Source organism: Drosophila eugracilis, unplaced genomic scaffold (assembly GCF_018153835.1).
Source record: "Drosophila eugracilis isolate 14026-0451.02 unplaced genomic scaffold, ASM1815383v1 contig_722, whole genome shotgun sequence".
Taxonomy (NCBI): Eukaryota; Metazoa; Arthropoda; class Insecta; order Diptera; family Drosophilidae; genus Drosophila; species Drosophila eugracilis.
Window position 1 is genome coordinate 475795 of NW_024573616.1, and position 10762 is coordinate 486556.

The 10762-nt window shown below is 45.0% G+C and overlaps 6 protein-coding genes across 7 annotated transcripts; 3 read left to right on the plus strand and 3 right to left on the minus strand.

The window, feature by feature from the left end:
• The first annotated feature begins 356 nt into the window (after positions 1-356).
• LOC108116234 lies at positions 357-2862 on the plus strand. The gene is made up of 3 exons (XM_017228025.2): positions 357-469; positions 1251-1297; positions 1360-2862. The coding sequence occupies exons 1-3, from the start codon at positions 427-429 to the stop codon at positions 2491-2493; spliced, it is 1224 nt and encodes a 407-aa protein (XP_017083514.2). The 5' UTR covers positions 357-426; the 3' UTR covers positions 2494-2862.
• Positions 2863-2865: 3 nt separating this feature from the next.
• On the minus strand, positions 2866-5612 carry LOC108116233 (nucleolar complex protein 3 homolog). The gene is made up of 4 exons (XM_017228023.2): positions 5517-5612; positions 3843-5464; positions 3165-3788; positions 2866-3110 (listed from the first exon to the last, which is right to left on the minus strand). The coding sequence occupies exons 1-4, from the start codon at positions 5523-5525 to the stop codon at positions 2885-2887; spliced, it is 2481 nt and encodes an 826-aa protein (XP_017083512.2). The 5' UTR covers positions 5526-5612; the 3' UTR covers positions 2866-2884.
• A 280-nt stretch (positions 5613-5892) lies between these two features.
• Positions 5893-6913, plus strand: LOC108116208 (G patch domain-containing protein 11). Its single transcript, XM_017227992.2, has 2 exons — positions 5893-5998; positions 6065-6913. Exons 1-2 carry the CDS (start codon positions 5952-5954, stop codon positions 6813-6815), a joined length of 798 nt encoding a protein of 265 aa, XP_017083481.2. The 5' UTR covers positions 5893-5951; the 3' UTR covers positions 6816-6913.
• LOC108116207 (serine/threonine-protein kinase 16) lies at positions 6838-8220 on the minus strand. Its single transcript, XM_017227991.2, has 4 exons — positions 7999-8220; positions 7342-7936; positions 7145-7279; positions 6838-7092 (listed from the first exon to the last, which is right to left on the minus strand). Exons 1-4 carry the CDS (start codon positions 8106-8108, stop codon positions 6976-6978), a joined length of 957 nt encoding a protein of 318 aa, XP_017083480.2. The 5' UTR covers positions 8109-8220; the 3' UTR covers positions 6838-6975.
• A 273-nt stretch (positions 8221-8493) lies between these two features.
• Positions 8494-9524, plus strand: LOC108116209 (tRNA-uridine aminocarboxypropyltransferase 2). Its single transcript, XM_017227993.2, is given in 3 exon segments — positions 8494-8663; positions 8727-8964; positions 8966-9524. Coding segments are annotated over 3 exon segments (753 nt in total). The 5' UTR covers positions 8494-8583; the 3' UTR covers positions 9401-9524.
• LOC108116210 (general odorant-binding protein 84a) lies at positions 9435-10762 on the minus strand. 2 transcript variants are annotated; one of them, XM_017227995.2, is made up of 5 exons: positions 10529-10762; positions 10021-10261; positions 9886-9950; positions 9706-9832; positions 9435-9644 (listed from the first exon to the last, which is right to left on the minus strand). In XM_017227995.2, the coding sequence occupies exons 1-5, from the start codon at positions 10691-10693 to the stop codon at positions 9550-9552; spliced, it is 693 nt and encodes a 230-aa protein (XP_017083484.2). In that variant the 5' UTR covers positions 10694-10762; the 3' UTR covers positions 9435-9549. The 2 variants fall into 2 exon arrangements, with proteins under 2 accessions (XP_017083484.2, XP_017083483.1); XM_017227994.1 differs by lacking the exon at positions 10021-10261 and having other exon boundaries at positions 10540-10762.

A 10762-nucleotide genomic window follows, 5' to 3' on the forward strand; every position in this document is an offset into this window, starting at 1 on the left:
CCGCTCTCAAGGACAAAGTCGAATCAGATTAAAATTACATTGCACTTGAAATGGCCATAATATTGAATTGATTGTTCGTATACGTAACTTATATTACGTGTACGTCATGTAGGGTCTCGCTGATATATGAATTCTGATAACTGGCCGCAGACCCCAAACAATGGATAATCCAGGGTCGTAAATCTCCTAAAGCGCAAGCTCAAACAAACTGACGAACTGTCGTCGGTCTTCGGGGCAGCTGCCACATAAATATGGCAAAGATGCCGCATCCAAGTTGAGTTTACAAATTGGTATAAATTTCTAACAGCGTTCTAGGTTGGCTTGCAGTTGCTTCTCAAGTTTACGACAGTTAACAGGTCTTCAATCGAAAAGGATTACCAGGATAAATAACTAGGATAACGTTACCAATTGGGAATTTTCTCCGGCATGATGCAAGTGCCTATGCAACGCTGCGCGTGCTTCTTGACAGGTGAGTTGGCCAACATCACATCGGCTGACCCAGACCCAACCCACTGCGGCGCGTAACTCAACAGTGACGACCGATCGGCTGTCCGCCCCATCATCCTCATCACTATTAGTACTTCCTTTGGAGGGGCGTCTGTCTGTCTAAGTTTTTGCTGCCTTGCATATTTACGAGGCATGCGTCTTGCCTTTGGCCCAGCGGCTGCCGCAATTCTTGGCAGCCAATTGATGTTGCGGTGCGTTATTTCAGCAATTGGCACAGTGGTTTCTTAGATATTTAATGGGTCCAACAAGGTAGGAAGGGTACAAAAGTTGATTTTCGGAAACACAAAAAATATAATTCCAAAACTTTAAATATAAAGGAAAAATACGCTTAGTAAAGTTTTTAAACACCATTCTTAGAATTGTTTATTATAATTATATTAATAAAATGTGCTTTAAAGTGCTAAATTCAAATAAATTTCGGATTAAAACAAAATTAAATATTTAATAATCAGATCGCCTTATATCAGACTTGCAACCACTGTGCACCTAGGGTAGGAGTAGGAAGCTGATAAATAAAGATCGCAGTGCAGAACCGTCTAAGTCGCGCTATCAGCGCCCAGAATCGCGGCGTACTTGGCCTTAATATGGACTGCGAAACTCTTTGCTGCCATCGCCATCGATGGCTGCCAGGGCGGCGTTCATTTCCATTTGGTGCGTCGGCGGTTCCACAGCTCGGAGAAGATCTTCGCCAGATTCCACAAACGATTAGAAAGCGTTAATGTTGGCCCGTCTATTTATTCCAGTTCTGGTGCTGCTCTGGAGCGGCGGCTTGGCACAGTTGCAGGTCCAGGTGAGCTCCAAGGATACTCCCGAAGTTATCCGTTCAGATATTTTAATAACAATCCTTGACAGGCCCAGAGTGGGTATAACTATGGTCGCCCCGAAGTGGCAAATGTTGGAGGTGCCACCGCTGGAGGTCGCCTGACTCCTGGTCCATATCCCACTGCTGCTGCCATTCCGCTGACCCCAGCTCCAGCCACCACTGCTTATGGCGCGGGTTTATTTCCTTCTCCCGCCGTTGGATTCACGCCCAGTGGACAGGCTACAACCGCTTTTGGGGCTCCTGCTGTTGTGGGAGCCAGTAACGCCGTTAGCCAGTCGCGAAGACCTTCATCTGGGGCATTACCCACTCCATCATCTCGCAGTGGACCGTATGGACCGCAAACTTCACAGTACGGCAATAATCCCAGTGGCTCTCCAATCCGAGTTCCCAGTGGAACTGGAGACAACGGGGACTACAACGAAGGCGACGGCGATTACTCGGCAATTCCGGGTGTGCCTGGAGTGGATTACCCCATTTACGCCCAAGTGCCACGAACCAACTTCGACTGCTCGCAACAGCCCCTGCCGGGATACTATGCCGACATCGAGGCCCAGTGTCAGGTGTTTCATATCTGTGCCCTCAATCGGACCTACTCATTCCTCTGTCCAAATGGCACAGTATTCAGCCAGGAGACGCTGGTCTGCGTGTGGTGGAATCAATACGATTGTGTCTCGGCTCCCAGCTTATATGCTAATAATGCTTATATCTACGATTATTCTGGAGCAAGTGGCTCTAATCTGGGAACGTCCAATGCTAATAATGCATATCGTCCGGCTGCTGCTAGCACAACTGCTTTCGGGGCACCAGTTGCCACAACCGGAACGCTTCGGGCTACCGGAGTACCCCAGGTGGCTGGATATAATTCCGGACGAGGGTCCTATCCTTCGGCCACGCCCACACCAGCTGCCCAGGCTCAGAGTCCGTACGGTTCAGGAGCCGTGCTTCGAACCGCCATCGTCCCAAGTGCCGGAGTCAATCGATTACCGCCCAGCGGAGCTGCTGTCGGTCTCCTGGCCACCGCCGCTGGAGCTCTTCCCGATAACTCGGTGGCTGGCTTCGGCCAACAGCCGCAGTCTCAGTTGGTAGCAAGCGGCAATCGGGAGTATCTGCCACCAGCCGGTGTTGGACAGCAACAACGGCAGCGCGGAGGCACCACTCCATAAGTATCAGAACACTGGTGAACCCCTGGCACTCGTACCCGGTTAAATGGCATTAGACTTAGCGACCCTAGACATAGCATCTTTTTAGAATGTTAGGAGCTCCAAACATAGAAATTAGTAGTTAGTTTTTAAAAATATTCATTCAAATACACTAAAAAGAAACTCTAAGCAAACAAAATTGTCCTTTAAACATATTCTAAGAATCGAAGCCTTTCGAGGAATACAAATTGTATCTGTATCTGATGGGAAAATAAATTCTACCATAAGGTAGTAATATTTAGAAAGTTTATATTTGAAAGTTATTTTTTATAAAAAATATATAACATTTTTGTAATTGCTACCAACCTAAAGCAGAATGAAAATTTCTATTAAAGATTTATCTCCAATATGTCCTTTATTGAAGTGCACTAAAGAAATCAATATTTAATGTACGCTTATCCTTGGATTTTGAAAGTTTTGACTCTCGAAGTAGTTTTCCGTACTCATCTTTGAAGTCCGAACGGATATACAAAAGTTTGCCCTTTTTCAGTTTCGGTTGACCAGCCTTTGGGAGTGGTGGTATCGTCGGATTAAAAGCCATCTGTGTGCTGTCGTATTGCGTGAATAGCTCGTGGGAGGTGCTAAAAGAAAACATGAATTAGATTCACATATGACGCGGTCATATGACCACTTACAGTTTGCCGATTTCCGTAGGCAACGCTCCTTCGCCCGAAGCTGGCACTCCGTGGGCAATGTGAGTAGCCATGCGTCGCACTGTGGGATGATAGTGCCGTGCCAAAAGGGAGAGCTCATACAACGACGTGCTGGCTGCATTACAGTATTCGGGGTCGTCCAATTCAGGATCATAACGGCCTGAACCTATAGTAGTATCCGTATCCAGTAGATTGTCGAGCACAGAAGTGAGCTGGAAGGTCTGTTTTATGGTTCCAAGCGTGGCCAGGGTGCCGTTATGGAGCAAATGCAGGCTACCCGTAAGCAACCGCTTTACGAAGGCCATTAGACGCTGTTGGCTCATATTTCGACGACGTTTCACCAGCACTTCATCAAGAGTACGCAGAATGATGGTAAAATCATCGTGATTTTTTCCCGCCTGTACGGCCAGCATATTTTTGTAAAAGTGCTGATAGAATCTGATTGGATCGATGTTGAGCACTTCACCCTGGCCAGAAAGAATAACAAATATAGTTTGGACGCAGTGCAAACGCTCTCGGTAGCCCAGCTCTTCTTGATCTTCCAAAATGCGGTTCAGCACATCAATCAGGTCGGAGAAAAACTCCAGATTAATGACATGCGCAAATCTAAAATTTAAACAATTACAATTTAGAAGAATAAGGTGTACAAATAAAGCTTACTCTGCCAAACCCTCTAGAATGGCGCTCAATACGCGCGATGTTGGATCGTTCTTTAGCACGCGAAAATATATGGTAAACACCATTTTGATGATCTCGGTGAGCTTCTGGTGCTTGGCCTGCTTGTTTTCCTCGGCACGGGTCTCCTCCAGTTCCCTGTTAACCTCTGTTAGCTTCTTCCGCCTCTTCCTTTCTTTTTTAGACAAACTTAGCAATCGCTGACGATGAGACTCCAGCTTCTTTTGCTTCAGCTCATTTTCTTTCTCTGCGTCTAGGTTCACGCCCTTAATATTTAGACCCATCAAACAGGTAATGCACTCGACATGAACATTATTCTGCTTCGTTTTAATCAGATGATTAATGCGTCGCACTATGAAAAGTGTCATTTCCAATCGCTTGTCGTTGGTGAATACTGTTCGGAAGCACTGATTAACCGCCGTTCGCATCTCCAAATAATTACAGTTTAGCATATAGACCAGCAACTGGGCAATGTTTTGCACGTAGTTGAAGTAGGGATGTGCAACCAGCAAATCACACATGCACTGCACGGCCACCGTAGCGAGCTTTACGGTCTGGGGCGTCCTAAGTCCTCCTCTCCTGTTTACCTGCGCCGTGATCTGTTCCAGCTTCTGCAGGAATTTCTTGAACTGCTGAAGCAGTGCGTTTTCATAGGTAACTCGATCCAGGGTGGCCTTGCGCAGCGTCTGCATCTTGGTGTCTACCTGACCCACACGATACTCCGGTAAGATATCTTTGAAAATTTCCGTTACAGAGATTATGGCCAGTTTTCTCACAGCCATAAGATTGGCCTGCCGACTTGCTGGATTGATTTCATCCATGAGTTCGTACAGTGCGTAAAAGTTGCGCATCTTGTCCTCTGGTTTTTCGAGCAGTCCGGAGCAAATAATTCCAATGCGATACTTTTGGCGCTCGATCTCTTGCTGGCGGGCAATCAGCAGATCCGTGGTTGATATGAGTTTTTGGACGGGAACAGCTGACGCTGCCTCGACATCGTTGACAACGTCGTCGTCGCTGTCTTCATACTCCGTTTCCCCATCTTCCTCGTCTTCTTCGGAATCTTCCTCCTGCTCCTCATCCTTCTTCTTTTTCTGCTTGGGCTTCGGCAGGTAATCAACCTCTGTGGTGCGTGTGATGATCTGACCATCTCTGGACTTGATGGGCAGTAGATCCAGCTTGATTTTCTTTGCCTCCTGTTCCTTTTTGGTGTCCGAAGCGTATGCCTTTTCCAAGCCAATGGATTGCCCCTGGTTAGGGTCCTCCTCACCGGACGCTTTGGCCTTGCGCTTGCGTTTGTTGGCCTGTAGTAGGGCAAGATCATCGCCATCCAGCATGTCTGCAACGTTATCGAGCATATCATCATCGCCATCCTCGTTGTCGTCTTCTAGTGGATCAAGTCCCAGGGAGGCCAGTTTATTGTGCTTCTTGCGCTGCGCCAAATTGTCGCGCTTCCTCGCCTTTTGGGAGAATATATTCTGGCCCTGTTCCCGCTTGGAGATCAGTTGATCGCGTTTCTGCTTCTGCTTTTGTTGTTGCTGCTTTGAGAGCGGTGTTTTCTTCGATCTCAAGTGAGCGGACCGCTTCACTGAGCTGATTTTCACCTTTTTCTAAAGTTAAGTGGATTAATTTATGTTTGACACAGTTATTTTGATTACTTACCGCTCCCATTGCTCTTGTTTTAACTTATTTTTTTATGTTTTAAAAATGTTGACTTCTGAATCTGCCGAGCACATGGGAAACTAAAAGAACTGTCCACTTGCCTTTGCAGAGAAACAGCTGGAAAAGTGCTGCCAGCTTTGTTTTTACTTACCAGTATTTTTCCGGTATTTAATAAATACTGCAGATATAGAAAAAAGTAAAATAAAATAAAATTTCAGAAATTAATTTGTCCGTAAAACAAATAACTAAGTTCAAATTAAATTTAATTTTAAAACAATTAAATTAAAAAAGCATAAAAAGGCCTTTATATATACATACTTAAATATGTAATGAGATGATAAACAAGACGATATTTAGAGTAAGAAGATATGTCTATTTTTGCCACATGCACAACGGTCAAACTAAAAATCGCTGTTGGAAAAAGTAAATAAACAAATGTCTGATGAAGAGGAGCATTATATGTCGGACAAGTTCCTGTCTGGGTGAGATTGCACAGAAAAATTAAGGCGTCTTTCCTATGTAACAAAGATCCTTGCTGTTCAAATTAGCCTGCAGGATGTGCGTCCCAGCTTGGTCCATAATCGCGGCAAGAAGCGACAGATTGAAATGGAAAGCAAAAAAGAGGAGCTGAAAAAGCGGCAACGGGAAGCGACCGCTTCTTTTGGAAATATGGACAATGTTCGCCTACAACAGTCGCTCAATAAACCGATATCTTCCGACAACAAGGGTTTTCAGCTGCTGGCCAAAATGGGCTATAAAGCTGGTTCTGGATTGGGAAAACAACAAGATGCCCGGACGGAACCTGTTGGTATTACTATCAAGAATGACCGAGGGGGCCTAGGACGAGAGGCAGCCGTGGCCGAGTTAACCCTTAAGCGGCAGGAACTGCGAAGGGCCCATCTCCTTAGCAAAGCCGGCATCGAATCCCACGAGGAAATCACCACCGAAGCTTATAGGAGGCGTGCCACACACAAGGCTGAAGAGCGCAAGCTACAGTTTGACATTAAAAGGTGTCAGCAGACCTGCGAGTCATTAGACCTTAAATCTGGTATCAGTGAACCCGATATGGAGTTCTTTTGGCCACCTAAACCCAAAGAGGATGATGAAATAGAAAGCGAAGATGAACCTGAAGTCGAGGAGCCACAAAAGGAGGAATCGTACACTCCATCGGAGCAACTAGAACTCCTCACTGGCTATCTGCGCACCGCCTATTCATTCTGTTACTGGTGTGGAACACATTACGAGGACGCTGAAGATCTGGCCACCAACTGCCCAGGACTCACACGCGACGATCACTAGCTCCAGTAAAAAAGGCATAAACTAGATTAATTACACATAATTTCACAAAATCTCTGCAGGTTAAAATTTGTTTTACAATAATACGTAGTCAAAAAACAGCTAGCGGTGTATCTGGTTCGGTGAAATGCGTATAAACGAGTTGGAATCCAGTGAGTCGGAGCTACAAGCGACCCTCTAGTTTCTGTATCAGATCGTGGGTCCTTTCAATGACACTAAAAATGAATGGTCGCTCCATTGGGTCGGTTCTAAGCATGTAGTTGATCAATTCGTGCATGTCCTGGAAGAGTATTTATTATTAAATTGCATTTAGATATATAGATTTCTTTTACCTCTGTGTAGATGGAATCCTCTGGAATGTTTAAGTTACCGCTGAGCACAGCTAAAGCTACGCTGTCGCCTCGCTCGTAGATGGGATCGTAGGGTGAGTTGAAGTAGCACATTGCATATAGCACACAACCAAGACTCTTAAAAAGGAAAAACAGCATTGCAAAACAATAAGACTAAAGTATGTGAAATTTTGTGTTACCCATATATCCGTCCGCTCGTCAATAGTGCAGTACGTTTTGACCGTAAATAGTTCCGGAGCCCGATAGACAATGGAGCTCCTTTCCTCGGCTTCGTCTTGCAATCGCTGAGCATCTGTCTGGCCTACAATCTGCAGCCGGGCTTCCGTCATGGAGCCGAGGTCCACAATTATGGGCTCAAACGAGTCCGATAAACAGATATTAGCTGTTTTTAGATCACGGTGAGCCAAAGGAACCGGTTTCGCCTCATGGATGGCCTTCAGTCCCTCGCAGACGCCCAGGAAGATCTGCAGAATCTGAGCCTCAGGCATGTGATCCTGTTTCCGTGATCGAAGCTGCAGGTGGTCAGCCAAAGAGCCGTGCTTGTAATAGGGCAGCACAATGTACAAGGTGCTCGTTGTATTAATGACGATATCCGCTTGGCCCTTTAGCTCGTAGTCCACTACCCTGATGACGTTTTCCGAGTTGATTTTTCGACAGTTTTCGATTTCCCGCAGCGCTATATTCTGGTCATCGATGCTGTGGCAGGTGATGCGCTTTATCGCGTAGCTACGTCTCGTGGAGGCGTTTTCCCCAAGGTCGATCAGACTGAAGCCCCTGCACAGAGACCAACAGATTAGATATTCCCGATGAGATAGTGGTGTCTTTGTTGTACAAACCCTGTCGCCAGCCTGTCGCGAATTGTGTACCGGGATCCGTTGATATTCAGAGTCTCCTTCCGGCAAAAGCAGCCGCGTTTCATTATCAGTGTCCAGCCTATACTCTGCATTTTGCTTAAATTATTCTACGGACTTTAAATCTTTAAGCCTAAAAACTAGTTTAATTCATGTACAAAATCTAAATAGAAAACTGAAAGCTGTAGTGCAATGTTTATGCGACAAAGATATTAAGATGTTCCGTGTTTGCAAATTAGCTGCGGAATGTCAATGCATTACCAAAGTTTAATTTTACGAATAATAAAATTATTTTACTCTCTTTTCTAGGATTTCTTTACATTTTTAATTGGAATACAAACTAACTATTCAAAGATTATATATTTTATTCAAAAATAAATCAATTCGCAAATGAGCCACCGTACAAACACAGATGTTCCTGCGCGCCAAACAGCTGAGCAAGAGACAGGTACGTTATGCCAGCCATGTGGCTTTTGGCGTTGCCACCTAGCTACAAATGGTTATTGTATTGCGAATTTCTTCATAGGAAGAAGAGATATTTGCATTTATTTATTATAATCAATTACAAAGATGGAGGAAGAAGCCTGGTTGGATCTCGTGGGCATAAGCGCCGATCCGCCGAACAGACGCGACAAGTGCGAGAAGTGCAAGTGAGTGGTAAAACAGGAAATCGCCCACTAAAATCTCAGGTCTTATTAAAAAATCTTTCACAGACGGCCAGTGGTTGTTTGCTGGTGTCCAGCTTTGCCGCATCCACCAGAGGCGGTGTCCTCGCAGATTGTGATCCTGCAACATCCCGCCGAAGAGAAACGATCGCTGCGCACAGCACTTATGCTTCAGTTGGGCCTAGAACCGGGAAAATGTGTGGTGTACAAAGGCAAGCGTTTCCCCAACAAAAACCACGGTGAACTGCAGGGCATTCTGGACTCCCCACAGACGCTACTCTTGTATCCCGAGCAGAGACTCAGTGCCGCTGGAGGAGGTGGACCACAGCGCGGGTCCCTACACTCTGGTGCTTATAGATGGCACCTGGCCGCAAGCCAAGGCAATCTACGCCAGCAGCCCAGCTCTGCACCGTCTGCGACAGGTTAAACTAATCGCCGTAGGCATCAGCGACTACATTATCCGAACTCAGCCCACCGAGGGCTGCCTCAGCACCTTAGAAACTGCTGCCCAGTGCCTGGCCGTGCTCGAAGCCCGACCAGAGCTGCGGAACACGCTAGTGCGACCTCTGCACACACTTTGCAAGTTCCAACTAGAAAACGGAGCCGTGGAGCACCAGTCCAAGGAATTCCTGCTAAAAAACAATCAATATCCAAAACCCATTGGCAAACGGTTGAGCCGCTTGCTTCGAAACACCACATGCGATGGCAATGAGGATACGTGATAATAGGATAAGGAGGACGAAAACACCGGAAAAGTTGCTTGTGCGTGTGGTTTATAGCCAAATAGGTGTTCTTCGTAGTAATATTTTGTTTTGTAATAGTAATATTATAATTTCCTATTAATTAGTCCTAATATGGATTTTGCTGATATTCAAACGGTGGGCTTGTTCCTTGCATCTGTCAGAGCTCTGATAAAGACGCACTTGACAATGGCATAGCCACGCATGCATGCATTCGTCTCATCCTCTGGGGATAACAAATGAAGGATTTCTTATGTACTTCAACATGTCCTGTTTAAAACACTTACTGCCTTCGGTCTCGCAAGCTTCGATGGAATCGCCGGTAGCTGGCCAAACATATTTGCGAATCAAATCCGTATTTAGCTTATAGTCCGTCATTAAGCCAGACTTTTCGAAAAAACAGTTGAAATAACACTGCAAGGAATCTGTGAGATTCAGGAAGTTAAGGATCTATAAACCCCACCTACCATGCTGGTTACTTTGTCCTTGTCCTCTGGCAAATCACCTGTGCTATTAAACTGCAATACATTGGCTGAAAGAGATGATCCACAAAGTATAAAATTAAGTTTTGTAATGCTTAATATTATTCCCTAAAAACTCACAGGTAGTCGTTATAAAACTAGAATTGCAGTTCCGATTAACCTCTTCAAAATCTACATAGTCAGCTTCTCTTGGAGCTGGAGTGGTCGTAGATATGTCATCGACATCACCATCAAAGCTATCATAGTTTATAATGAAAATATCGCCATTATCCTTGGCTTGATCCTGCAATGCCTTGGCAAAGATCGGGCTCATAAGCGCAAAGATAACACAAGTTTTAGCCAACACGGAAAACATTTTGATCTAACGGAATGATTAAAGGGCCTTACTTGCTCCCCTTTTATATTAAAACTTTGGTGATATTCTCCCATATTATATGGCACTGATCGTGCCATGCACAGTTAGAATAATTTGATGTAATATATCCGGAAATTGAGTACCAATAAATTGGGCTTTGAATAAACTTTACACAAAAGTAACTAATGAACTCAGTGATTGATCAATTAACTATAATTCTTTGGCAAATAGTTGTAGTATATATGGAGTTATATGTAGATGATATGATATTACAGTCAGCTCACCATATGGAATCATATTTTCCCCCGCACAGGCAACACGAGCCGTGTAGAACATGGAATGCATTTGCATCTGCACTTCCGGATCATCGGGAACGATATCCTGAGCAGCCACCCAAAGCACAGTCAGAAATCCGATTAGATATAAAGAACGTAACATTTTCGAGAAACTGTATGGCAAATGGTCATTGTATCCTCTATATATACTAATTTTTGATGATCGAGCGCT